The sequence below is a fragment of the Lonchura striata genome, chromosome 10 (assembly GCF_050655825.1).
Source record: "Lonchura striata isolate lonStrDom1 chromosome 10, ASM5065582v1, whole genome shotgun sequence".
Classification (NCBI taxonomy): Eukaryota; Metazoa; Chordata; class Aves; order Passeriformes; family Estrildidae; genus Lonchura; species Lonchura striata.
In genome coordinates this window covers 24,986,637-25,011,183 of record NC_140712.1, presented here as the reverse complement: position 1 = coordinate 25,011,183, position 24,547 = coordinate 24,986,637, and the positions used below count along the sequence as shown (strand labels likewise).

Genomic DNA, 24,547 nt, shown 5'->3' with positions numbered 1-24,547 from the left:
GCTGGGGATCCGGGCGCTGCGCTGGGGATCCGGGCGCTGCGCTGGGGATCCGGGCGCTGCGCTGGGGATCCGGGCGCTGCGCTGGGGATCCGGGCGCTGCGCTGGTTCTGCCCAAATAACCGTGCGGCCGGAGCGCATCGGCGCTCGGCCAATCAGAACACAGCTGCATGCGCGCTCGTTTGTTTCAGCCAATCGGGATTCGAATTGGGGCTGCGGTTTCAGCCAATCCGGATGAGCACTGGCAGTTCAGGGGGTTCTTTGGTCGATCAGGAAATTATTTGGCCTGCTTTTGTCTGGCCAATCACCGCACGGTGTCCAGTTTATTTGGCCAATCAGGACGCAGATTGCGGCTGCCGGACTTGGCCAGAAAAATATGCGCGCTGAGCGCCACTTCTGATTGGCTGATGCTGATGGGCACGCCCCGCAGTCGGGTTGCCCCGCCCCTCCCACCGCGCCCCGTGCCGGTCTCCGATCAGAGACTGGGGCTGTACAAGGACTTTATTCACAACATCTAGACGTTTTTTTTTAAATAAAAGCACATTTCTAAAGCAGCAGCGGAGGGGAGGGTTGTCCGGGAGCGGGCGGTGCTGCAGGCCCTGCACTGCTGCCGGGCCAGGGCCTCACCACGCGGCATTGTTGGTGGTGGAGTTGAGAACATGGGAAGTGCTTTCAAAGCTGGAAGCCTTTGAAAGTTGGCGCTGTGGAAACAAGAAGTGGGGAAAGGAGAGGGATGAGGGAAGGGAGGGGGCTGCTGCCTCAGTTCAGTGCGGACAGAGAGAGGCAAGCCAGGCTGCCAAAAGGAGATGGAATACAAATTAATATGGGAGCTATTTATGGGACCTATCTATGGGAGCTTGTAGCCAATTAACATTAATGCCTTTCTTTACTAAAATTTATAAAGGGTAAAAAACTTCTGGTAGCGCCACACAGAGGTAAATCTCTGGCTCAGCCCAGCCTGATGGGAGGACAGAGGCTGCCCAGGGCCCCCCAAGGTCGCCCACCCTGAGAGAGGAAAGCAGCCCCCCTTGAGCCTCTGCTCACTCCACCCTCGGGGCTGTGCCCTGGAGCTGTCCCTGCCCAGCTGTGTCCCTGTGCTCTGGGCTGGTGGCCTGTCCCCATGGCTGCTCAGGGCCCTCTGCCACCGGCTCCAAACTCAGTTTGGAGTTCTCCATGGGAGTCACAGGCAGGGGCAGGAGCAGCCCGAGAGAGGACATTGGGGGAGAGCGGGGGACACGGGGGAGCAGAGGTCCTGTGCTGTGCAGCGGGGGGTGGGTTAGAAGAGGTGAATTACCGCAAACTCAGAATAGGTGCTGGCAACAGAACTAACGCTGTGGTTACGCTGGGCAGGGGCTCTGGGGGTGCACCCACCGCTCAGGGTGGTTCCGTCCAGCTGGGACATGTTCTCCTTGTTCTGCTCCCTCAGCCTGCGTCGGGGGGGCTTCGCTGCCGTGCGAGTGGGGGTCCGGGCCCGGCTGAACTGTGGGAAGAGTTTGGGGACAGTTAAGGGATGCAGGAATTGAGCAGAGGCAGGAGAGCTGCAGCAGCTTTGGTACCCATCGCTCCGAGGAGCCAGAGCAGTGCCAGGCTCCAGGAGCTCTCCAGACTATGGGGTCCAATTCTGGCCCCTGAAACATTCAGCACAGAATGACAGAATCCTGCAATGATGTGGGTGGGAAGGGACTTCGAAGCCCATCTCATTCCATCCCCCTGCCATAGGCAGGGATGCCTCATTAGACAAGGATGCTCAGTCCTCCCTCAGGTCCCAGAAACACCCCAGCAGGATGGCAGTAGCCCCACAGAGCAGAATGCAGACAAACAGGGGCTCAGCAGGGGAGGCAGTGCACCATGGGGTGATAGCAAGAAGAGCTGCACCACCTCAGCTCAGCTGCCCCTTCCAGCCCAGCCCTGGGCAGGGACTCACCTTCTTCCCGGAGGGTGGCAACCGAGTTGTGGGTGAGTGGGAGACGGCTCCCCCGAAGGCTGAGCGAACAGTGCTGTTGGATGTGGTGCTGGCACTGAAGGTGCCGTGCAGCTGAGGAGAAAGCAGGGCACATGTCACACAAGACATCTTCCCACGCGGCTGCAGTGCCCGGCCCCTCCCCAGGGCCAGCCCAGGGCCGTGCTCCAGCCCAGGGAGAGATCGGCTCCAGGTGGGCCCCAGCCAGCCCAGGGCTGTGCTCCAGGCAGGGAGAGCTCCAGGCAGGGAGGGCTCGGCTCCAGGCAGGCCCCCTGCTCTGCAGGGACATTTTACCTTGCTTGCTTTGGCGGGGGTGTGGGGGCTGAGCATGCGCCGCTTGATGGGTGTCCGTGGGGCGCTGCCGTAGAGCATCTCTGCCTCCATTTCCCGGCTCTTCTTCAGGTGCTGTGGGACACAGCTGCACTTACACACCAGAGCACCACGGAGCTGGTGTGTCTGTGTGACACTGCCTGTGGGCACTGCCCTGCTGGCAGCCCAGCACAGCCACACAGCAGGAACTTCATCAGAGATTGACAGGTATCCAGAGCCAAGTGTCACCTCTGGCACAGCTGGGGCCAGAAAGGGCCTTGGCCCACGCAGATGTGACAGCAACGGGCACCAGCCCCACTGCCTGCAGCTTCCAAGCTGGGAATGAGCAGGCAGAGCCCAGGGCAGTGGCTGGGGCCCAGCAGGGACACCCCTAGGCTGGTGTTCTTAGGCAGGAGCCAGGGACACTCCCAGGCAGAAGCCAGCGTGCTCAGCTCTGCACTCACCCGCTCCTGCTTCTCCTTCTCCTTCTCTAGACGGTACTGCTGCCACTGCTCTGACACATACTCCATGAACTGCTGCCCCTTCACCAGGAAAGCTCCCTTGAACTCCTCCTCCCAGGTCTGGACCTTCCTCTCCAGCTCCTCCTGCAGCTGATCAGAACATGAGGGCAGTGTAGGGGCTGCCCTAAACACAGGTGTCCCCACACCCAAGGATCCCTTTTTCTGTGTCAGTGGGACCACAGGTCCTTCCCCAGGGCTGGACCTACCCTAGACAGCGTCTTCTGCAGCTTTGCTCGCTGCTTCTCCTCCTTCAGAAGGTTTCCTCCTCGATTGGTGAAGCGGCTGGGGTCACTTGCTTTACTCTGGTAGAGAAGGGTGGTCAGGAGCGACACAAACACACCACCCAATCCCCTCAACCACATGTGGTGAAGGCCCCAGAGAAGCCAGCCCTGCACAAACACCCCAGTGCTCAAAACACAGCACCTCATCCCTGTACTGGCCCATCACGGCTTCCCAGTGGCTCCCTGCTCCTTCCCAGAGCGCTCTCCCTTGGGAGCAGAGTTACACGCTGAGCCATGACCCCACATGTTCCAGCCTGGACAATACCTCCAGCTCCAGGAACAGCTTCCAGTTCTCCTCCCACTTCTGAACAGCCTCAAACAGATCTTTGTGTGTCTCGTAGTACATCTTCATCTTGCCCACCTCAGCGTCATGCAGCTCGAGCAGGCTCTCTGAGTAATCCTCTGGAAGGGCACAACAGCCAGGTCAGGGGGCTGCTGGAACCCCTGGATTCCTCCCCAGATCTGCCTGGATGGCCAGCACCCACCATCATAGAAGGGGCTGAACCTTTCCCTCTGCTCTTGGCTGTAGAAGCATTTGTCCCAGTAGTCAGCCAGCTCTGCCCGGATCGCGTGGATGACGGATTTCATGTTCCGCAGCTTCAGCTCCTCCAGACTGTCAACCTCCTGCTGCAGCTGTGCCGGGAGCAGAGCACAGGTCAGGGAGGAAGAGGGGAGAACAGGGCTCATCTTCTGCGTGAGCCGCTCTCTAGAATGAGGCAGCTGCCAGCACCAACCTCCAGCACCTCCCTCCAAGCAGGCAGAATTTGGCCAGAATTTGGTCTCCCTGAGCAACCAGGAGCGTGAGATCCCAGAGCTGCTGCCCCCAGCCCTCCCTCCGCAAGCACAACAGGGCTCTTACAGCTCTCCTGGTTCGCGCCCTGGACCCGGCCAGGTGCACGGCCGAGGCCTGTCTCTCCTCCTCGGGGATCTGCAGCCTTTCCCAGAGCGCGAGGATCCTGGTGCGCAGCTCCGCGCACACTGCCTCGTTCAGGGCCCGCCGGGCTTCCAGCTGCACCGAGAGGGAGCGGGTATCAGCCCGAGCCTGCCGCGCCCGCGGGGCCGTGCCGGCACGCCAGAGCTCCCCAGCGGCCCGTGTTCGGACACACAGCCTCGCCAGAGCCCAGCGCCCGCTCTCGACACGGCGGCAGCCACAGCACTGCCTCAGAGCACAACAGACCTGCTGCAGCAGCGTCTGCAGGGCCACAATGTTGTCCTGGGACAGGCAGAATGCCTCCTCATCCTCACACACCACGTCCCGCTCAAAGCTGGTGTCCGGAGTGTGGTCCAGCTCCTCCATGAGCAGAATGATCTGACGCTTGTTGGTGACAAATTCTTCCCGCCTTTGCTCCTGAGGGCGAGGGCGGTGTCAGGAACCAGGGGCCCCTTGTGAGCCCCTCAGGCCCCCTGACCCTGCAGGCTCACCTTCAGGGTGCTGAGGGATGCCACATGGCGCCGGTAGCGGTCCAGGTCCTCCAGGCTGGGCACGCTGCCGGTGTCGATGGTGAACAGGGCTGTGCACAGGATATCACACAGGGCTCGGTCCTGTTCCTGCAGGGCCTTCAGCTCCTGCTTGCGGTCCCGCTTCTGCTTCTGCAGCACCTCCACACATGTGCGCAGGTTCTTCTCCATCTGCAGGATGGTGCTTTCCTCCTCTGTCTGCAAGGGGCCAGAAATCAGCTCTGTTCCAGACTTCTCCCACACCTGGCTCATGCTTCAGGTTTTTATGCAAAGCCCGGGGCCGCCAGGCCTGGGTCTGAGTGAGATGCTCCCCAGGAAGGTGCATGAACACCAGCAACACACAAAACAGTGTGCTGGAGAACACCACAAACCCCCTACCAGTGCTGGCCTGTGAGGGGCCACAAAGCCCTTAGCTCTACCAAGCTCCCAGAAAAGCAGTTTGGGATGGATATTTGCCTTCTAAGCTCTGGCCTCTTGGGACACCCAGGCAGAGGCCAGGCAGCAGCAGTGCTGCCAGAACAACACCAGGGTCCCACAGCTCACCTCAAAGGGGCCCAGCTGGAGCTCCCTGCACAGGGTGTCCAGCTCCTTCCGACACAGGGCAATGCTCTTCAGCAGCCGCTCCTTCAGGCTTTCCTCCTCCGCCACCATCATGTCCAGGAGACTCTGCGGCACAGGTGTGGTCAGAGGCAGGGCAGCCCGGGGCTGCACGGGGCGAGGGCGGAGAGCAGCAACAGCCGGGCGGAGACCCCCGGTGCTCCCCGCAGAGCCGGCCCCGCGCTGGGCGGGTCCCGGGCTGCCGCTGCGCGGCGCAACAGAAGAACCGGTGACGCCGCGCTCACCTTGATGTGCTTCCGGACCACGTCCGTGCGCTCCAGGCGCTGCTCCTCGGGAATGCCGATCTCTTCCCAGATGTCCCGCAGCGCCGCCATGGCCCGGTTCAGGCAGGACACGGCCTCGGCCGCCAGCACCTCGCTGGGCACGGCGGGCCGTCAGCGGCGGCGGCGGCTCGGGGCCCGAGAGCCTCCGCCCGTCCCGCCGGGACCGCCCGCCCCGGCGCGCAGCGCTTGCACCCAGCTGTGCCCGCAGCCCGGTTCCCCCCGGTTCCCCGTTCCCGTTCATGTTCCCCGGTCCCGGTCCCGGTCCCGGTCCCGCACCTTTTCCTGGTCGCTCCGCGCTCCATCGCCGCCGCTCCGCCGATTCGAACTCCCCCCGCCCGCGCTGATTGGCTGCCGCGCCGCCGCGGCCCCGCCCACAACCGCCAACCGGGCCGCGCCCCCGCCCAGCCACCAGCCAATGGTAGCGCAGAGCCTTGAGCGCTTCCAGCCAATCCGCAGCGAGACCGCCGCCGCCTCCTGCGCGGTAACGGCGCCCCCGCGCGCCTGCATCCGGCAGCGCGCCGTGACCGCGCCCGGGCGGGGCCCGCGCGTCCCCGGGAGCCGCCAGCGCGTGCCCGCGCCGGCGCGTCCCCGGGAGCTGCCCGCGCGTGCCCGTCCCGATTCGGGGCCGCGCCGGTCCCGGGGGGCCGCGCTCCCGCAGTGCCCGGCCGCACACAGACAGCCGCAGGCCGGGTCGGTGTGAGCACGGATCTTTACTGGCGCGCTGCCCACGGGGCTCAGGCCTTGGCCTCGATCGTGGCCTCCATCATGCGGGCGCTGTTGGTGATGGCCGTGGTCAAGAAGATGAACTTGTACCCTGCGGGGAAGGCGCGTTGGTGCCCCGGCAGCGCTGCGGGCAGCACCGGCACTGCCGGCCCGTGCCCGCGGGCTCCACTCGCCGAGCAGAGCACAGAGCCCGCCTGGCTTCGAGCTGCGGCGGCTCCTGCCCGCTCCAGGCGGCCCCTACCTCGCTCCTTGCCCAGGAAGCGCAGCGCCGCGATTTCTGAGAAGGTGCAGCCCCCCAGGAAGACGGCGAGGACAACGCGCTGGGACTCCCCGGCAGGGCTGTCCTCCGCAGTGCTGTCTGCAAGGGCAGGGTGCTGTAGGCCGTGCCGGCTGCCGGCCCCGCCGCCCGGCCCCCCAGTACCTGAGACGCAGAACTCGTTGCCGTTGAGCAGCCGCACTACCTCCTCCAGGCCCTGCCAGCCCCGGCGCTCCAGCACCTGGGGGTCAGTGCAGGCTCAGGCTGGCTCTGGGCACGGCCCAGCGCTCGGAGCAGCGGCACCATCGGCCCCAGCCCTGGGCAGAGCCCTGCTGCGCTCCCCAGGTGAGGCAGGGCTGCGGGATGTGCCCACAGTGGACGGGCTCACCTGCTCGATGATCTTGCAGCTCAGGGGCACGTAGGCCCCGCCAAAAACATAGGCCATGTCCCGAGGCATTTTGAGGTCGTACTCGCCATCCAGCCGAGGGATCTGCGGTGACAGGGGACACCAGGGGTACAGGACCAGGCTGCCTGGGGCCTCACTGCCCCTCAGAGGTGCAGGGGTGAGGAGAGACAAATGCTTGGAGCACGGCTCCGTCCCCACCTCCTGCCCCACCATCACATGGCCTGGGTGGGCTGTGCAGCAGGAGCCAGGGACAGAACTGTCCCTGAAATGCCCCAGAAACGTCACCTTGCCAGCAGCCTAGGACCTCTGCCTCAGGATGGAGGACACAGGGCTGCCTGCCCAGTGCCACTGCTGTCTGAAGGGGGCAAGGAAAGGCCCAGTGCTGCTCCACACTCACAGGGCGCAGGACCAGAGCAGAGTGGGGGAAGCACAGAGGGCAGGAAAGCTGGCAGTGGCCCCCAGCCCCCAGGAGAAGCCCGCAGGCTGCCTGGAGCAGCTGCAGCAGCTCTGGCCCTGAGCTGTGTCCCCCTGCGGTACCAAACCTGCAGCCTGGGCACAGGCTAGCAGAGCTCTCTGCTCTGTGGGCAGTGTGGCCAGCCAGCACCCCTTGAGGACATACCAACCCCAGCTTCTTGCTTATGGCTCGGAAATTACTCTTCCTGGCCAAAGAATTGAATGCATCAGTGATCTTTCCTGGAAAACATGACGAGGAGAAACACCTTAAGAGGCTCTGCCTGGATCCCAGCCCAGGCTGGCAGAGGTGTGCAGAGCTGTGTGTTCTGGAGAATGGCTGTGGTGGCTGCCAGCTCCGGTGCCCCCAGGGCAGAGCCCACTGCCCTGCCTGCAGCACCATCGCTGGGGACACGCTTGCCACATGCCTCCAGCCAGCTCTGGGCCAGCAGCTGCCCTTCCCAGGCTGCCAGGGACAAGGGGCAGGCTCACCTGCGGCACGGTCTGTCACCAGCTTGCTGACTTTGCTCTCCACGGCTGTCAGGGTCTCTCCAGCTGACTGCTCAGTCAGCAGCCCGATGCGCTTGAGGTTGTGGAAGGTCAGCAAGTGCTCGGGCCCATAGCTCTGTGAACGGGGCAGCAGCGTCAGTGTGGGCCTGTCTGCCAGCACGGGAAGCAGACAGGCTGTGCCCTCTGCGGCGAGGCACAGGGGACACTGTGACAGAGCCCCTCTGTGCTCAGAGCCCCCAGCAAACACAGCGCAGGCGCAGGTGGAGCTGGGGCTCACGGTGAGCCTGTGCAGGCAGGGTCTGTCCTGCAGACACCCAGGCGTGCTGGGGCTCAGCCCCAGGAGCGCTGCTGCCCAGCGCCTCGTGGCCAGGAGCGCAGGGAGGGGACCCTACCCTTGCCCAGCAGTGACTCCTGGCCCTCACCTGCAGGTACTGGGTTTTCAGGGAGCGGTAGTCCTTGGGGATGAGACCTGTGGGGAGCACCAGGTGAGCCCCGTGCCCGGGCTGGGGCTCGGTGGCCCTGCTGGCCCAGCAGAGCGTTGCTCACCGTTCTCCGTGATGGACAGGAGGCACATGAGGCGCAGACTCTCCACGGGGGACACCTGTGGGGAGCGGGACTCAGCGGGGCAGGGCGGGGCGGCTCAGCAGGCGTCCCCGTGCTCTCACCTGCCGGTCAATGTGCTCTTCGATGAAGCTGGTGCTCTCACGGACGTCAAAGCCCTCCAGCAGCGCTGCGGCAGGGGCACAGACAGCATCAGCCCAGGGCTCTTGCCAGCCCGCTGAGCTGGGCTGTGAGCTCCGCTGCCCTCCCAACACCCCAGGGAATGGGGCCCCCACCCCAGCACACGTTCTCTCTCAGAGAGCGCAGCCTGACCCTACCTAGGATCTTGACACAACCCCAGAAAAAGAGGCTGGGAGGATGTGGCCAGGCAGGGAACACCCAGGCATGAGGCTGCCTGGGCCTGGGGCAAGCCAGGCCGTGGGTCAGACTGGGGCGGGGTGGGCACAGATGGAGCAGCACTCACAGTGTTCAGCCTTGATGGTCTCTTGGAAGTCCTGCTTGGTTTTCTTTTTCATGATAGACTCACAGGCACCAATATCTACACAGCCAAGAGACAGAGCAGCTTTGGAGGGGAAAGGGCTCTGCAGGCACTATTAGCACATGCCAACAGCCCCTGCCCTGCCCTGCTGGGCCCATCCAGGACCCCCAAGCCCCTGCCTTCCCCGCAGCCCCGGCACGCGCGGTACAGCCGAGGGCCCCTCCCCCAGGTTCCTACGCAGGCTCAGCAGGCGATGCTCCTGCTTCAGTCCCTTCAGCTCCTGGGACACGAAGTCCTTCATCTGCTTGATGTCCATGCCCCGGCGCCGCTGCGGGAGGGAGAGCAGGGGTCGTGGCCGGGCTGCGAGGGACGGTGCCACGCGCGTGCCGGGGGACACTCACGTCGTATTGCGCCTGCAGGTTCCGCGACTTCTGGCTCAGGAAGCCAAACACGCTGGAGAAGTGCTCGTTCCGGATCTGGCTGAACACCTGGGGAAGCACCACAGCTGCCAGGGCCCGGCCGGCTGCAGCCCCGGAGACAGAGCCCAGGGCCCATGCTCGCACAACCCACGGGCCACGTGCCACCCCATGCCCCGGAGCCCTGGCTGGCAGCACAGCAGTGCCAGTGTGTCCCTCTGAGCCCAGCCACAGCTGATCTGAGACATGCTCCTCAGGGATCAGCCCTGATGTCCTGGGTCCTCCCAGCTCAGCAGAAACACTCTTCCTAGGAACCACCTCCTGCTTTTTAATGAACAGCCTGGGAAACTTATTTTTGTAACCCGAGTAAAAACCCACATGGAGTAATATTTTCATTTTCAAATTCCATAGTAAAAATACAACCTGAATTGTGGCCAGGATGGAAAATAACTATGAACCCCATGACTCAACAGGAGGCTCTTCTGTATTCCTTTTCTATTCTTTTGATTCCCCCCTCATTCCCCACCTTGACCTCCATGTAGATATTTTTGGGTTGATTTTGATGTGGATTCATTGATTTATATTTTTTTTTTGCTTTTTATCTGTGTGCTTTAACAATTTAGAACTTTGCCAATGAATTTTGTCATGCTGCAGCTTTTACATTAAACCTGTTTTTGCAGATGCCTTTGCTGGGGATTCCTTCAGTGACCTTAAAACACTCATTTGTGACACAGCCCTGCATGCAGGGACTCTGGCAGGTTCAGAAGTGGAGCTGCACCAGGTTTCTCTGGTCTCTGTGCCTGAATCCATGCTCCAAGCAGCCTCCAGCTGCTCAAGCTTAGGGGAGGGAATGCTCCACTGTGCCTCCTCCCACCAAGGGGACTCACTTTGTCCTGGGAATTGAGCAGCACTTTAATACTCTTGTCAGAAGAGGTGACATCTGGCCCAAAATCCACACTGCCTGCAGGGAAAAATGGAGAGCTGCTTTGTCCCACGTGCACGAGCCCTGCTGTAAGAGGCAGCAGAGACAGGGAGGGGGGTACCAGCCCAGTCACTTGGTCAAAGTGAGGACTCTCTGTGAATGACCTCCAGCAGCACCCCACGCTGGGACTGCCCCTGTGGGAACAGCACAGTGCCAGACAATGCCAGGCACAAACCCTGCAGACGCTGGCCAGGTGAGTGCAGAGCCCCGTGCTGTGAGCACAGAGCCCCAAGCTGTGAATGCAGAGCCCTGAGTGAAGAGCCCTGAGCTGCCCTGCTGTGAGCACAGAGCCCTGAGGTGTGAGCACAGAGCCCCAGGCACAGAGGTCACGTACCACACTTGATGCGGAAGGTGTCGTCCACCAGCCCCTCGTAGACCACTTGGGAGCAGAGTGCTGTCACGTAGTCGGTGTCTGCGGGGAGAGCCGGAGCCAGGCTGCCCTCCCGCTCCTCCTGCGGCCCCACACAGCCTTCCCTGCCCCTCGGGGAGATGTGGTGCCCACAGGCAGCCCTGGCCACTGCCCTTGCCTCAGCCCACCTCTGTCCATGAGGAAGACGTGTCCAATCTCGGGCTTCCTGCCCTGGCCTTCACTCTCGCTCTCTTCCTCCAAGTCCCGCCACAGCTCATAGCTCATCTGCGAGGGGCAGAGGGTGCCAGGGCGGGGAGCAGCCCCAGGCTCCCACCAAGGGCCCTGGCACACAGCAGGGCTGACAGCCAAGGTCAGGCACAAATGCTCCGTGCCTCGGGGCACGGGGGCTCCGCCACACCCAAGTGAGCCCCTCCGCTGCCCACCTTGGCATACAGGACCCCCAAAAGCCTGCCCAGGAGGAGGCACAGCGCAGAGACACCTCTGTGATGTGCTGCCCTGTGGCTGATGGGGTCCAGGTCCCTGCAGCCCTGATGGGGACCCAGGGGACCCCTGGTGCCAGCCACACCTTAGCACAGCGGCCAATGCCGTAAGTCCTCCCAAAGGGGCCGTAAAGGGAGCTCAGCAACTGCAGGGCTCTGGCGACTGGGTTGATCCAGCGGTGATCTCCCTCCTGCGGGACGAGGCAGCGAGTGTGGGCAGCTGGCTGGCAAGGACTGCCACAGCTGGGGTTGGGCTGGGCACGGAGCTGGGAGCTTCATCCCAGGCACTCAGCAGGAACTGCCCCACAGAAGCTGCCCCTGGGGAGTCCACGGGGCCCGTGCTGCAGGCTGAGGGCTGAGCAGGGTGCCACACGCCTCATCCCTAGCAGCACCTTGTCCCCAGCCCCAGTGAGGCAGGAGGATGGGATGGGCTGTCACCCCAGCACAACGTCCCACTGACCAGGAAGTAGTCACGGAAGAACTCGGGCAGCTCCATGCTAATGATGTCCTCATCCAGGGGCAGCAGGTAGAAGGACCATTCATCGCAGGTGACATCTGTGTCCGGGACAGGGACAGCAACAGTTATGCAGCCCTGGGCAGGAAGAGCCCCAGAAATCACAGAAGCCCCAAAACAGGGCCTGTGGAGCTTCAGACAGGATGGGTGGCAGGACCCTCCTCTCCTCGGGCAGAAGAGAGGGGCTGATGCTGTGTGGGCACACTTGTCCTTTCAGGCCGGCAGCCAGCCTCGAGAGAACCCATGTTCCCTGCCCACCCTCCTGTCCCTGCCCGCACGGGGATCCCAGCACTGGGAGTTAACTGGGATCTCGCAGTGTCAGCTACCCTGAGCCAGCACTGCAGCCTACTCACCACCAAAGACCCCCTCTTCCTCCAGCACCATCTCGCAAGCATAGAACTGGAGGGGAAGGGAAGACCCTCAGGGCCAGGCAGGCTCTGAGCAGGAGGGGCCCAGCGCCTTCCCAGGTGTCACAACACTTGTGTTTACTTAAACTACAAACAAACGATTTTGGTGCCTATAGAACGGGTGGAAGGTGAAAAGGCTGGGCAGGCAGAGTGATGGGGGAACACTGTGGCTCCCACTGACCTTCTGGGGGCTGAAGATGATTTTGTACTTCCTGCTCCTCCCCGACATCTTGTCGGCGTTGACAATATCTGTGGACACCCCGCAGAGCCCCTGCACAGCTGCCCACCCGTCGGGCACCGCTCCCCCGGGCTGGCACAGCCCGCTCGCCCGGGCTCAGGGCACAGCCGTGAGGGGCTCGCCCAGCGCCCCTCGGGCCGGGCACGGCGGCAGGGGCCGCACTCACCGGCGATGAAGCGCATGGTCCGGACCCGCGGCCGCACCAGGAAGCAGAACCTGCGGCACGGAAAGGCCGCTGGGACCGGGCCGGGCCGCGGGGCTGCCCTGCCCGGCCCTGCCCAGTGCCCGGCCCGCGGGGCACTCACTGGTCGCTGGCGCCGGGGCCCGGCCGGGTCTCCACCTTGTACAGCTTGTCCACGTCGTGCTGCTGCGGGGACAGGTGCGGGTGGGCGCGGGCGGCGCGGGCGGGGCCGGCCCGAGCGGACCCGCGGTACCTTCAGGATGGACACGTTGGCGATGCGGTCCAGGGGGCTCATCAGGTCGGCCTCGATGAACAGGTCCTTCCTCCCGGGGAGCTGCGGGCGGGCGGGCATGGGCCGGCACCCGGCGGCTGCCCGGCCCGGCCCGGCCCTCCCGCGCCCGCCCCAGCGCCGGTGCCGCGGCTCCCCCCGCCCGCCCGCCGCGCGGTGCGCGCCCCGGACCTGCTCCAGCAGGTAGACGAGCTGGTCCCGCGCCAGCCGCTTCAGGATGCCGAAGTCCGGCGGCTCGGGCGCGTCGCGCTGCCCGGCCAGCGCCATGGCGGGAGCCGGCCCGCCACCGGAACGCCCGAGCGCGGGCGCGGCGCGGCCGGAACTCGGCGGCGGCGGAACGGCGCGGTACCATGACGACGCGGGGACGCTGAGAGCTGCGCGCGCGTTTATTGGCGGAGGCGGGCGGTCACGTGGGCACGCCGCGCTCCTCGAACAGGCGCTGCAGCGCCCCCTCCAGGGCCGCGCTGGTGCCGCGCAGCCCGGCCACCACGCGCGCCGCCCACCGGAAGTACTCCTGCACGCGCTCCTCCGACCACCCTGCGGGGATGGCGCACGTCACTTCCGGCCCCGCCGCCCCGGTCCCGGTTCCACCGGCACCGGCATACACACACTGCCGGCACCGCCCCCCGGCCCGGGGCAGCCGCGGGGCTCCTCTGTCCCTCGGCGTGGCCAACAGCACCGCCCCGTCCCGTGGTGCCGCTCCGGTACCCGGCTCCTCCGGTCCCCCCGTGCCCCCGGTGCCCGGCTCCGGTCCGGGGCTCAGCCGCTACCTTGCGGGGTGCAGCGGTTCAGGTCGCGCAGGTTGTGCAGCTTGTCGGCCAGCTTGACCAGCTTGGCGCGGCGGCTGCAGGCGGGAGCGCGCTCGATCTGCAGCCGCTTGCGCTCCGCCTTGGGCAGCCGCTTGTCGTCCGTCACCTCCTCCACCACGCGCCGCACCGCCGCGCCGAACCGCGCCTCCAGCTCCGCCGGCGTGGTGGCCGTGTCCTCCAGCGTGTCGTGCAGGAGCGCGGCCTGCGGCGGGGGGGCACGAGGGGCAGTGCGGGGCTCGGGCAGGGCAGTGCGGGGCCCGGGCAGGGAAGGGCAGGCAGGGCACGGCGTTACCTGCAGCACCACCAGGTCCGTCACGCCGGCCTCGTGCGCCAGGATCCTGGCCACGGCTGCAGGGGGAACGGAAAGGTGGGAGCAGGCAGCGGGGAGCAGGCAGCTCCGGGCCCGCAGGGCGGCACGGGGACTGTGCCGCTCGGTGGGCACGGAGGTTTCCCAGAGCCCAGCCCACGGGCACGTCCCGCGCGGGGAACGCTCCGCTGGGCATGCAGGAAGGGCCCGGGGGTGGCACTGCCCCAAGGTGGGGCAGTGGCCTGGCAGGGCCGGGGCCGCAGTGCTCCGGCAGCTCTGCCCTCACCGGGCCGAAGAACGTGGCAGGGACAAGGGACACGGCTCTCTCCAGGGACCAGGCTGAGGGGCTCCCGGGGGGTGGCAGCGCGCCGGGGCAGAACGGACCCCAGGGTGAACGGTGCTGTGGGAGAGAGGGGCCGCGGGGGTCTCCCGGGAGCGGGACGCAGCACCGGGGGGTTCCGCACCGATGGGGTGGTTGATGTAGGGGGTGCTCTCCGGATCCTTCCGCCGCTGCTCCTTGTGTTTCCTGGCTGCAAAGTCCACGGCCTCCAGCAGCCACGCCACCTCGGAGCCCGTCCCCGCCGCCTCGGAGCCCATCCCCGCCGCCTCGGAGCCCGCGCCCGGTGCGACGGAAGCAACACAGGCGGAGGCGGGTCCCCGCGGCGTTTATTGCGCGCTGGGCCCCGGCCCGCCCCAGCCCCGCGGCAGCCGGTACAGCAGCGTCCCGTCGGGGGCGCGCACCTCGCGGCCGTGCCCTGCTCCCCGTGCCGGCGGCGGTGCCGGTGCCGCCGCGGCGGCGCTCAGCGCCCGCTGGTCCTGCCGCAGGCGGCGGCTCGGTGAGGGGCAGCCGCGGCTCCGCAGCACCCGCCGCACCACGTCGGTGCTGACGCCGAAGCCCTGGGCCAGGCGCTCCAGCGGCCACTCCTCGGGCAGCTCCCGCCGCAGGAACCTGCGGGCACGGGCACGGTCACCGGGCGGCCAGCGGGCGCGGCGCGGCTCGCCCGGCCCCGCGCTCACCGCAGCTGCTCCATGGCCTGCCAGGTCAGGGTGCGCTCGGGGGCTCCGCGCCGCCCGCCCAGCTCCCGCCGCAGCCGCTCCATCCGCGCCGCCGCCCGCCGCCGCCGCGCCCTGCGGGGAACACGCGTGAGCGCCCGGGCCAGCGCGGGCCCCGGCCGCGGGCCGGCCGCTCCGCACCTCTGCGCCTCCTCCAGCGCCGGCTCCGGCGGCTCCGGGTCCCCGGGCCACGCCGCCGCCGCCCGCCGCGGGGCCCGGGCGAGGAGCGGCAGCGCCCGCAGGCCGCGCTGCAGCAGCGCCGCCATGGCACGAACCGGCCCGGCACGGGCGGGGCCGCCGGGGGAGCGGGGACTGCCGGGTGCACGGCGAGCTGGCCTCCGGAGGGATTCACATCACGAGCGCAGCGGGCAGCGCACGCACAGGGGCGCGAGCACCAGTCTCCAGTCCTGGCAGACGTGAAGCTAGCTGGGGCCGGCCTGGCGGAGCCATGCCGGGCCCAGGCTCTGGTCAGGGGGCTCAGCAGCCGACCCCAGAGTTGGTGGAGGCAGCCAGCAGCTGTCCTGGTTTCATCCAACAAGTCCTGGTACTCGTGCCAGCACACACGGGAGGAGGGCTGAGCCCTCAGCCGTGTTACCTGTGCTTTTCAGGCTGTGAATGTGAGAGGCACTGGCATGGGGCAAGGCACTGGCACGGTGTGACACACTGGCGCGGTGAGTCTTCGCCGTGGTGTGAGGTGCGTGTGTGCTGCACGTGAACGGCAGTGGCGTTGGGAAGCTCCTGGACCACAGCACAGCTGAAGATGCCATCATCACCTGTGGCCTGCTCTGGGCTGGCTGGGGAAGCGGGGGGACAGCTGCCTCCATCGGACGATGACACACTACCAGCATCACCTGGAACTGCACAGATGGATATGGGGCTGTACAGGGCCAGCAGCTCTGCACGCCAGCAGCCCCCACTGCCCTTCCATGTGGGGCTTGGTCTGACAGCTCCTCCTCTGCCCCTGCTCCCCTGGTCCTAAGGCTGCAAAGTGGATGGAGCCGATGCCAGGGAGCCGGGCTGGGCGAGGATGGAGGGTGAGAGCACAGGCAGGCAGTAGTGTGGTGGGAGGAAGACCTGGGAAGAGACTGGGGGCTATGCTGTGTCACCATGCCCCCTCTGACCCCAGGAGCTAATGCACCCCTTTGACTTTCCTTGCTTCTCGCACTCCCCCATGCCTGCACATCAACCCTTGATCCTGGGAAACCACCCATGGTTCTTCCCTGTCCCTGCAAATGGGATGCTCCAAGCCTCAGAGATTTCCAGTGGTCACCCAAGCAGAGAATGGTGACCCTTTTGAAGTGTCCCAGCATCCCTGAGAGCTCCATCGAGCCCAACCATCCCTCCCACCCTGGCAGGAGCATCCACGGGTAGGTGATGTGTACTTACAGCCTTCAGCCTGGCTTCTGGTGCCAGGGAGGCACTCGTGTCTCGGCTGTAGCCGCTTGGGGTGGGCACAGGGCTGGGTGACCACTGCCCCCGCTGCCCGGCCCTGCAGCCAGCCCCCGCCCAGCACCCGTGAGCCCTCGTGCCGCACGTGGTACGGGACGCTCTGGCCTTGAATGCAGAGGGCCTGCACGTCGTTGGGATCTGGGTCTGGGATGTGCCGCGGCAGGGCCCGGCCTCTAGGGCTGGGCATGACCCTGTGTCCCAGGGGCTGAGCTGGGACTCCCAGCAATGACATAAGCATCATTAAATCGTGGGTGTTGTGGTCCCTGATGGCATCCCAGGAAAACGGCAGCTGGAAGGAGGCAAGGAAAACAGCCATGACTTACTCCTGTAGGCCTTGGCAGGAGATGGGAAAGAAAAGTCTCCAGTCACACCCAGGTGCACACTGAAGCTTCACCCCGCACTTTGTCCCCAGGTATGCCCCCTCCACCATTCCAGACTCATCCTCCTGAAGGCCCAGGAGCTGATGTGCCTGCAGTGGACCCCCATCCTGCCCCAGCAGGGATGCCCAGTGCCCAGTCCACTTCTGTGTGGGGTGGTGGTGTGGCTGTGGGCAGTGCCATTACCTGGCTCTGGAGTGCGCAGGATCCCTGGGCGTCAGCCGTGGAGAGCAGCTGGGACAGCTGCTCAGTGATGCCCAGGTCCCGGATCAGCTTCTCACGCTGCAGCAGAGCGTTCACTCTCCTCTTCTCTTCATGTGCCACGATGTTCTGGGGCTGCATGGAGTTGTACTGCAGGCACTGCACCTCGGCAGAGAAACACCTGAGCTGTAGCATAGCTGAAGCCGGGATAACAAACAGGTGAGAAAGCTGTGAGCTGCTCCAACCCTGGGGACAGTTACAGTCTTGGGGGGGGGACAGAGATCCCAGTGAGAACCAAAGTGGAAAGCCACAACACTGGGCCTTGCAAGTAGTGCCAACACAAGTTGTCTCTGAACTTCAAGCAGGGAGGCAAACCTGGAATTTCTGCTCCATGGGTGCACCAATGGCTCAGCATAGCTCCCAGAGCCATATCACTGACTTGGAGAGACAATACTGACACTGAGGTACCTTTCTATCCCATGCCTTGGTGCTTCTGTAGGTAAGGTGGCTTGTAGGAGCTTTATTCTGGATCCTCTTCTTCCTGGCAGCTTCCAGCTTTTCATTTTTCAGGCGCATCTCCTCCAGCTGCTGCCTGCCACAGAACAGCACAGTCACTCACTGGCTCAGAGCCACAACAGCAAAAGGCTGTGGGGCAGACTTCAACCTGAGGACATTTACTGCAGGCCCAAGTTCTGTATGAATAGCCCATAACATAAGTGTGCCAAGAGATGGGGAGGGATGCCTGTAAAGAGACTTTTTAAAAGATAAATGCCCTTGGATTAGGCTGTGCTTGCCAAAAGGGAGGGGGACATTTAGGAAATGGTGTCTCCAGGGTCCAAAAGTCAGTGGAGTACTGCCCTTGCCTCTCTGGAGTCCATCCAAAAGGAGCCACTTTGCTGTGGTGCCACAGCACGAACAGGCTCCTTCCCTTCCCCTCCCACTCTCCCTGCTTTCTTACACCTGCCAAGCCGAGTTGCTCCCCAGGAGGGATCAGGAGCAAGTGGTCTCCATGCCACCTGTGAGAAGTGGGTTTCCCCAGGAGCAGCATACCTGGCATACTCTTCTCTTGCCTTGGATGCTGCTGTTTCCTGGAAGAGGGACCTGCTCTGCTGGAAGAATGGCTCGTACTTTTCTGTGCCAGGTGCTGGGTAGATGCGTCGGAACCCTCCCAGGTGCTCGTTCTCGTAGGTCTCAGCCTGTGCCAGCCAGGCAGCCTGGCTGTTCTCCTGCTCCCTGCGCCTGCAGCAGGAGGGAGGACAGGAGGGAGGACAGGGACCTGCGGGGGGAGGCTCTGGGGCAGGCAGACATAGGGCAGACAGAAGAACGGGAAACCTCAGCCTTGGAAAGGGGCCCTGCCCTGGAGAAGGGCCCATGCCCAGGCTACCCCAGTGCCTGAGGCAGGGCTGTGGTTCCTCATGTGAGCATCCCTGCCAGCCCAGGATGCTGGCACTGCCCATCCCCAGCAAATGAGATGACAAGCAGGTGCAGCTTGGGGAGAGCTCTGTCAGGGCCCACAAGGTGTCACAGTTCTCCTGGCACCCAGAGAGGAGCCCTGGCTCCTCGCAGGATGCAGATGGCTTGGGAGAGCACAGAGGCTGCACAATGCCATAGGCTCTGGGAACTTCCAGCAGGCAGCACTGGTGTTATCCTACTCTGTCATGCCCTGGCTTTGCTCACTGGGGACCTGAGCACTGTGGGGGAACAGCAATACCTGGACTCCCGGGGAGTCTGGTTGGCCTGGAGGAGCCGTTCCTTTACCCGCCGCTTGTCTTCCTCCAGCACCTTCTTTCTATCACAGGCGTGCACATTGATCAGGTTGAAGGTGTCACACAGAAGGGCATCCTTCACCTCATGGTCTAGCTGAGAATCTGTGTTGAAGCTGGGAGAGTGGTTCACCTGCCAAGACAAGCAGGTAACCTAACCTGGCACCCCAGCTCCTACCCATGGCCCCAGCCACGCCTCAAACTGCCCACGGGCGCTCTGCTCCCTGTCAGAGACAGGCAGCCACACACAGCACTCCTGCAGTGTGCTGCCCACCTGTGCCACAGGGCACCCGGATCCCACCCCACAGGGCGCAGGCAGGGGGCAGCCGTCATAAATTCAGGGTGCTCACGGGACAAGGGGCCTAAAAGCTTGGGAAACTCCCTGATGTTAGATGGTGTGCAGGTAACGGGTTCTCTTGGATCCTGCTCACAGCAGGTTGTTTGGCTTCAGAGCCTGGTTAATTCTGTGAGCAAGGTGGCCCTTTTGAATCAAACAGGCCCTGTTCATCCCAAACCCCCTGTCCTAGTCCCCCAGCTCTGAGCTCTCCACTCCTTCCTCACCTCCAGCAGCCATGGCTTCAACCTTCTATCGAGCAAAATGTCAAAGCCCAGGATTTCAAAGCATGCGCAGCCAGTAGTGTGGCTGGAGAAGCAGCTCTGGTAATGGTGTTTCAGCACAGGGTGAGCTGAAATCAGTGTCTTTATAACAATGTCATCAATATCTGCCCAGAGCTTTGATGTGTCATAGCTGTGCTCTGCCATCCAGGCATTCAGGGTGGACAGTTTCCTGTGTGGGAACAGGAGGTGGTAAGGGCTCAGCTGTGTAGGAAAGCTGAGGGAAACCAGTGTCCCCAGGCAGTATTCCTGCAGTGTTCGGACACGCCAGTACCTCTTGCTGCCCACCATGTCGTCCTGGACGAAGTTCTCATTGTGTTTGTTGATTGCATAATTGGTCAGGTGCATGCAGATGTCACCCTGGCAGGGAACCACAAGAGATGTTTGTTCACTCTGAACCACTGAGCAAGAACAGGAACAGCCCCACCAGGTACTCCCATGTTCTCTTCTGCCTGAAACATGGGCAGAGTAGGAATAGTGTGGAATTCAGCATTTTTATCAGGGCCAGAAGCAGAACATGCTGCCCAGAGACACCAGGGGGGCTTCACTCTGCAGGTTTTCAAAACCTGATCAGATGAGACCCTGAGAAACCAGATATGAATTTATTGTTGACCAAGTTTTCAGCATAAGGTTGGAGACCTTCCAAAGTTCCATCCAAGCAAACAATTCCATTATTCCACTAATACCAGTAAACAGCCCAAATGTGGGGCCTTGGGGTAGATGAACTATCCCTCCTGAAACACCTCCTGTGAGGAGGAGGAAGGGGTATAGAGGAAGAACAGGAAAGCATCAAGCTAGGACTCCTGCAACCCCCAATACCCACCTTTTCAAGGCCTGGAATGCCCCAGGACAAGTTAAGCACTGACACCTACAGGTACTATATAAGTTTTTTAAAAACTTCCTCTTTACCAGGTTTCTCGTGCTGTGATCGATGTATCTCATGGTGGCAAACCGGGCCAGGCCCTCCCTGTAGAGAAAAATCTTCAGGGGGTCACAGGATGTGACCAGCACGTAGATGCGCATGTCAAACTTGAAGCCATCGATGAGGAAGGGCTGTGAGGAAAGAGGCAGGAGCAAGCATGAGGGGAGGAACTGCTCCGTCTGCCTGTGCTGCTCAGATGGACAAGCTCTGTCTGTGTCCCCGATGTGCCGCAGCCACACCAACACCTCCAGCAGACCTGAGGAGACCCGGGAGCCTGGGGGATGCTGGCAGAGTGGGAGGCTGGAATCCTACCCCGATGTTCTGGAGCATCCCAGTACCTCAGAGATGTACAGCTGACAGATCATGCGTTCCCCGTGCTTGATCTCCTCTGGGTGGTGGGTTATGAAGATCCCTCTTCCCTGGCAGCTGTTGTCAGGCTTGCAGATGAATGTTCTTGCTTTCTTCATGGATCTATAGGCATGGAAATCTCCGTAGCTGTGCAAGGGAAGGGTGACTATCACCAGCTGCAAAAAACACCCCTCTGAACTCTCTCCTAACTAACAGCTGGGTACTGAAACCATGGTGCTGCAGGCCAGCACACACTGAACCTCTGCAGGGGATGAATCCAACTCCTAATTTCTAATCTACAGGAGTCACAGACTGGTCCCTGTGTGACCTGACCCAGCCTCCGCATCCCTCCTTTCCCCTGCACACATCTCCACCTGTACTGGCAGGTGTGCAGGAGAGGTCACTGTGTGCGTGTCACAGCAAGTGAAGGTTTGGGTTCCGGTGCCCAGAACGAGCAGCCCAGCAGCCTCCCCTGCCCGTGTCACCCCATCCCCAGCGACTCACTCAGCTGGCAGGCACCACGTGCGGGGGAAGATGTTGTACTCCTTGGGGAAGAGCCGGAGCATGCGGTTCAGGTTGCGAGCCAGCAGGTCCTTGCGGCACAGCTCGATCATGCCTGGGAAGTGGTTGATCTTCTGAAAGTAGTGCAGAAAAACCCTGATCAGCAGAGCCCTGTGGGGATGGATTCTCCTGGCCCCGAGGAGAGCCTGCACATGGAGAACCAGCAGTGAGAGGGAAGCCAGGCCTGCGGCTGCCTTGAACTACTGCTGGGGGGTGAGACTTGCTACAGCTGTTTTATCCGAGCTTCACTACTGATTTATCTGCCTATTCCATCTTAGCCCTGGAGCAGTGAAAGGGCTGTTTAGTTCACAGCACATCACAGGGCTGGAACACTGCTGCTCCCGCCACAGCTGTGAACGCTGCTGCCAACACCAGCCAGAGACATGGCACCAGCAAAGGCGTCTGACCCTGCGCCCTGGAGCCGAGGCACAGGTGGCACAGGGCGCTGCTTTGGGTGCTTCTGTTCACAGACAGCCATGTGTCACCCTCCCTCCCCAGCAGTTCCTGCTGGGCAGCTGTTCCATTTACCTGGAAGCGCTTCATTTCCATGAGGCGCTCCAAGGCGACCGTGCTGTCGGTCCAGCACACCGTCCACTCCTCATTCTCTGCCGCTTCCTTCAGCCCGCAGTGCTGCGCCGCCCGCCGCACTGTGCCAAGGCAAGCAGCGACAGGGCAGCCACGCTCAGGGACTGATAAACCCCCAGAGTAACCAGGGATGGAATGTGAAACAAGCCTCTGGCTGAGGAGCCACATACAGGGCCTGACACCCCCCCAGAATAACATGGGATGGAGTATGCAGCTCCTCAGGCTGCAGCTCCCCTCTCAGAGGTATAAAGTGTTGGCATGAGCCCTTGGAACATGTCAAGAACACCACTTTTATCTGGCCAAATCCCCAAGCCTCTGGCTGCAAGTGTTCTGGGAACTCTTAAGCCTCTAACCCCACCTGTCTTGAGGTGCCAGGACCCCTCAGCAGCAGGATTGAACTTCCCATGTGTCTTACAACTCACAGGCAGATACAAGTCTTGTGAAGGTGTGAATTTAATCTCCCAAATCAAAGGTCTTTTAGCAGAACATAGCTCTGCAGAAAAAGGTCTCTGCTAGCATGGTTCATCGTGCCAAGTATGAATTTGGCAGGGCTGATGGAGATCCACGCACACCAAGATCCCTTAGCAAATAACACCCCTCAAGGGCCAGAAGTTTGTTGTTTCGAGATCCAGCTTGTGGAAGGAGAATGGGAGGGGAGAGTCCACCAGTTCCCTGGAGTCACCAGGGATGAACAGCACAGGGAGAGGTTCCAGGTACAGATCCTGCCTGCTCACCACCAGCTTTACCTTAAACAGCTGGCAACTCTCAGGCCCTGTCTCCAAGTCCAGGTGCTCCCTTGCCCTGTACCTGATGAAACCCTTCTTGCCCATTTTAGCAGACAGCTGGCAAACACAAGTGTGGGGCATGTTCAAACACAAGTGAGGGCTCACGCTGCTGTTGCACATTTTTAAATTGGGGGGAATCTCAGTCCAAAATGTGACAAACTCTCCACTAACACAAGAGTCCTGTGCCAGTCGCTGGCAGCAGTAAATAAACCGGTGGGAAGCGGGTGCCAGCACCGCTCCTGGCTGGGCAGGCACCTGGAGAACCTCTGACTTACCACTCTCGTACTTGCAGCCGCTCAGGTTGATGGAGGGGACACTGGAATAGAGACGAGATGACAGCAGCTCAGCGAGGCACGGGACAGAGTGGGGACACAGCCGATCCCCCCATACACAGAGCGCCCCGGGCAGTCTGACCGAGCCAGCCCCGGCCCGGTACAGCCCTAAGGGGACGGGCACGCTGGTTCTGGGCACGGAATGCGCCTGGCTGTGTCACACAGGGGGTCGCTGGGGCACTTCCAGGGAACACTATTTATTTTGGGACCGGCTCCCGGGGACTGGGGAAGGCCGGACTCCGGCCGGACCCTGCCGGGGCCGCGGGCCCGCACTCGCCTGCGCTTCCTCCGCGGCTCGGGTGCGGCGGGGGCAGCGGGACGGTCCGGGGGGGCCGCGGCGCTGGCCGCCTCCTCGCCCGGAGGGGTCCCCGGGGATGGGCCCGGGCCCGTGCTCCCGCCGCCGCCGGCCGCCGCCATCGCTCCGCTCCCGGCGCCGCCGCGTTCCCATGGCGACCGCACCAGCGAGCCGCGGGCCCCGCGGGCGGAGCGCCCCGCGCGCCGCGTGACAGCCGCTCCCGCGTCCTCCGCCGGCAGCGCCCCCGGTGCCGGCAGCGCTGCAGCGGCCCGGCCGGTGTCCGTGCCACCGGCTCAGCGCTCCAGCAGCCGCGCCAGCTCCCCGCCCAGGTGCAGCAGTTCGGGTTCGGGCAGCAGGTGCTGGCGGATGGCGCTCAGGGCCTGCACCTCGGTGATGTCCCGGTAGAGCGGCTCGGCGGGCAGCGGCAGCAGCCCTGCCAGCTCGCACAGCGCCACGGCGAAGGGCTCGCCCGCCTTGGGGCCGAAGAGGGGCCGGCGCGCCCACAGCAGCACCCGCAGCCCGCGGCCGCCGCCGGCCCCGGGCCCCGCCGGCGGGTCGCCCCGCGTGGCCAGCACGTTGCAGGCCAGCCCGGCACGGCCCAGGTGCTCCGCCGCCCGGCACACGGCCCGCGACACCGGCTCCAGCGCCGCGGGGCCGGGGGCGAAGAAGAGGAAGGCGGGGGCCGGTCCGGCGCGGAGCAGCCCCAGGCCCGGCCCCAGCGGCTCGGCCGGCGCCTCCTCCAGCGGCAGCGGGCGGGCCAGGTAGAGCCCGTGCAGGTGCAGGTGGTTCACCGAGGCGCCGCCGCCCAGCCCGTTGAAGCCCACGCGGAAGCCGGGGTGGGCGCTGAGCAGCGCCGCCTCCAGCGCCCCGCGCAGCGCCGGGGCCGTCAGCGCCTGCGGCAGCCGCCGCGCCGGCTCCGGCAGCAGCAGGACGTGCCCCCGCTCCAGCGGGCTGGCGTTGATGGCCACCAGCAGCGGGTCGGGGGGCGGCCCGGGGCCCCCGGCGCGGCGCAGGCGGAACAGCAGCTCGGCGGGGCGCAGCCGCGTGAAGTTGAAGGCGCCGGGGTCGAAGGGATCCCGGAGGCTGCGGACGGGCTGTGGCGGGCGGCGCTCCGCGCTGCGCTTCTCGTTCAGCTGCGCCACGATGCGCACGGCTCCGGGCAGGACGCGGGTGGGCAGCGGTCCCAGCCGGTACCGGAACAGTCCCCGCTCCATACGGTCGCTCCAGCCCGCCAGCAGCACCCGGTCGAACCGCGAGAGCGCGGAGTCCGGGTCGTCCCAGCCGGCTGCCTGCAGCACGAAGTCCTCCTCGCCGTACACGAACTCCTCGGGGCTCGGCTCGCCCGGCTCCGCTCCCGCCACAGCCGCCATCTCCGCGCTGCCGGCGCCGGGAGCCGGCCGTGTGCCCGGCGGGCGGGGCTGGCCGCTCGGGCGGCCGCGCTTGCCCCGCCCGGGGCGGGCCGCTGCCGTTGCCGTTGC

General features: G+C 64.0%; 5 protein-coding genes across 12 annotated transcripts; all 5 read right to left on the bottom strand.

The window, feature by feature from the left end:
* Positions 1–480: 480 nt before the first annotated feature.
* PRC1 (protein regulator of cytokinesis 1) lies at positions 481–5,736 on the bottom strand. 3 transcript variants are annotated; one of them, XM_021541809.4, is made up of 14 exons: positions 5,684–5,736; positions 5,369–5,501; positions 5,070–5,192; positions 4,491–4,724; positions 4,246–4,416; positions 3,928–4,077; positions 3,554–3,701; positions 3,334–3,470; positions 2,994–3,089; positions 2,731–2,877; positions 2,252–2,362; positions 1,922–2,032; positions 1,292–1,477; positions 481–698 (listed from the first exon to the last, which is right to left on the bottom strand). In XM_021541809.4, the coding sequence occupies exons 1-14, from the start codon at positions 5,707–5,709 to the stop codon at positions 621–623; spliced, it is 1,851 nt and encodes a 616-aa protein (XP_021397484.1). In that variant the 5' UTR covers positions 5,710–5,736; the 3' UTR covers positions 481–620. The 3 variants fall into 3 exon arrangements, with proteins under 3 accessions (XP_021397484.1, XP_085445262.1, XP_085445263.1); XM_085589136.1 differs by having other exon boundaries at positions 1,328–1,477; XM_085589137.1 differs by having other exon boundaries at positions 1,369–1,477.
* A 362-nt stretch (positions 5,737–6,098) lies between these two features.
* On the bottom strand, positions 6,099–12,960 carry VPS33B (VPS33B late endosome and lysosome associated). Of its 2 annotated transcripts, none has more exons than XM_021541805.3 (23): positions 12,839–12,960; positions 12,632–12,712; positions 12,503–12,564; positions 12,364–12,413; positions 12,141–12,208; positions 11,906–11,951; positions 11,499–11,593; positions 11,125–11,229; positions 10,727–10,823; positions 10,524–10,601; positions 10,095–10,168; positions 9,193–9,279; positions 9,029–9,119; positions 8,777–8,851; positions 8,418–8,482; positions 8,299–8,353; positions 8,175–8,221; positions 7,735–7,867; positions 7,412–7,485; positions 6,775–6,876; positions 6,552–6,627; positions 6,372–6,488; positions 6,099–6,221 (listed from the first exon to the last, which is right to left on the bottom strand). In XM_021541805.3, exons 1-23 carry the CDS (start codon positions 12,932–12,934, stop codon positions 6,142–6,144), a joined length of 1,854 nt encoding a protein of 617 aa, XP_021397480.3. In that variant the 5' UTR covers positions 12,935–12,960; the 3' UTR covers positions 6,099–6,141. The 2 variants fall into 2 exon arrangements, with proteins under 2 accessions (XP_021397480.3, XP_021397481.3); XM_021541806.3 differs by having other exon boundaries at positions 12,503–12,561.
* Positions 12,961–13,035: 75 nt separating this feature from the next.
* On the bottom strand, positions 13,036–14,382 carry HDDC3 (HD domain containing 3). Its single transcript, XM_021541807.3, has 4 exons — positions 14,248–14,382; positions 13,769–13,824; positions 13,438–13,678; positions 13,036–13,204 (listed from the first exon to the last, which is right to left on the bottom strand). The coding sequence occupies exons 1-4, from the start codon at positions 14,378–14,380 to the stop codon at positions 13,074–13,076; spliced, it is 561 nt and encodes a 186-aa protein (XP_021397482.3). The 5' UTR covers positions 14,381–14,382; the 3' UTR covers positions 13,036–13,073.
* A 50-nt stretch (positions 14,383–14,432) lies between these two features.
* Positions 14,433–23,307, bottom strand: LOC110476689 (tubulin polyglutamylase TTLL13). 5 transcript variants are annotated; one of them, XM_085589121.1, is made up of 17 exons: positions 23,052–23,281; positions 22,718–22,758; positions 21,601–21,719; positions 21,016–21,146; positions 20,502–20,658; positions 20,151–20,294; positions 19,516–19,601; positions 19,188–19,413; positions 18,575–18,759; positions 17,914–18,102; positions 17,332–17,455; positions 16,849–17,022; positions 16,223–16,574; positions 15,432–15,693; positions 14,978–15,243; positions 14,801–14,911; positions 14,592–14,732 (listed from the first exon to the last, which is right to left on the bottom strand). In XM_085589121.1, exons 1-16 carry the CDS (start codon positions 23,189–23,191, stop codon positions 14,826–14,828), a joined length of 2,682 nt encoding a protein of 893 aa, XP_085445247.1. In that variant the 5' UTR covers positions 23,192–23,281; the 3' UTR covers positions 14,592–14,732; positions 14,801–14,825. The 5 variants fall into 5 exon arrangements, with proteins under 5 accessions (XP_085445250.1, XP_085445246.1, XP_085445248.1 ...); XM_085589124.1 differs by lacking the exon at positions 14,801–14,911 and having other exon boundaries at positions 14,433–14,732; positions 23,052–23,307; XM_085589120.1 differs by lacking the exon at positions 14,978–15,243 and having other exon boundaries at positions 14,433–14,732; positions 23,052–23,279.
* Positions 23,226–24,534, bottom strand: GDPGP1 (GDP-D-glucose phosphorylase 1). The gene has a single exon (XM_021541848.4). The coding sequence runs from the start codon at positions 24,437–24,439 to the stop codon at positions 23,363–23,365; it is 1,077 nt and encodes a 358-aa protein (XP_021397523.3). The 5' UTR covers positions 24,440–24,534; the 3' UTR covers positions 23,226–23,362.
* Positions 24,535–24,547: the final 13 nt, after the last annotated feature.

What these genes read in the sequence shown, in the direction of transcription:
- PRC1 (XM_021541809.4), bottom strand. Translation starts at nt 5,709, where the DNA reads ATGGAGCGCGGAGCGACCAGGAAAAG. An exon ending in TGGTCCGGAAGCACATCAAG is followed by an intron (nt 5,193 to 5,368) that starts GTGAGCGCGGCG and finishes CCTGTGCCGCAG; the next exon opens with AGTCTCCTGGACATGATGGT. An exon ending in AGAAGGAGAAGCAGGAGCGG is followed by an intron (nt 2,363 to 2,730) that starts GTGAGTGCAGAG and finishes TGTGTCCCACAG; the next exon opens with CACCTGAAGAAGAGCCGGGA.
- VPS33B (XM_021541805.3), bottom strand. Translation starts at nt 12,934, where the DNA reads ATGGCGCTGGCCGGGCAGCGCGACGCGCCCGAGCCGCCGGACTTCGGC. An exon ending in GCATTGGCCGCTGTGCTAAG is followed by an intron (nt 10,824 to 11,124) that starts GTGTGGCTGGCA and finishes TGCCCCTCGCAG; the next exon opens with ATGAGCTATGAGCTGTGGCG. An exon ending in ACCTGCAGGCGCAATACGAC is followed by an intron (nt 9,120 to 9,192) that starts GTGAGTGTCCCC and finishes TCCCTCCCGCAG; the next exon opens with CGGCGCCGGGGCATGGACAT.
- HDDC3 (XM_021541807.3), bottom strand. Translation starts at nt 14,380, where the DNA reads ATGGGCTCCGAGGCGGCGGGGACGGGCTCCGAGGTGGCGTGGCTGCTG. An exon ending in CTACATCAACCACCCCATCG is followed by an intron (nt 13,825 to 14,247) that starts GTGCGGAACCCC and finishes TTCCCCCTGCAG; the next exon opens with CCGTGGCCAGGATCCTGGCG. An exon ending in CGGACCTGGTGGTGCTGCAG is followed by an intron (nt 13,679 to 13,768) that starts GTAACGCCGTGC and finishes CCCCCGCCGCAG; the next exon opens with GCCGCGCTCCTGCACGACAC.
- LOC110476689 (XM_085589124.1), bottom strand. Translation starts at nt 23,191, where the DNA reads ATGGCGGCGGCCGGCGGCGGCGGGAGCACGGGCCCGGGCCCATCCCCG. An exon ending in CGGCTGCAAGTACGAGAGTG is followed by an intron (nt 21,720 to 22,717) that starts GTAAGTCAGAGG and finishes GCCTTGGCACAG; the next exon opens with TGCGGCGGGCGGCGCAGCAC. An exon ending in TGAAGCCATGGCTGCTGGAG is followed by an intron (nt 18,760 to 19,187) that starts GTGAGGAAGGAG and finishes TTGTCTTGGCAG; the next exon opens with GTGAACCACTCTCCCAGCTT.
- GDPGP1 (XM_021541848.4), bottom strand. Translation starts at nt 24,439, where the DNA reads ATGGCGGCTGTGGCGGGAGCGGAGCCGGGCGAGCCGAGCCCCGAGGAG.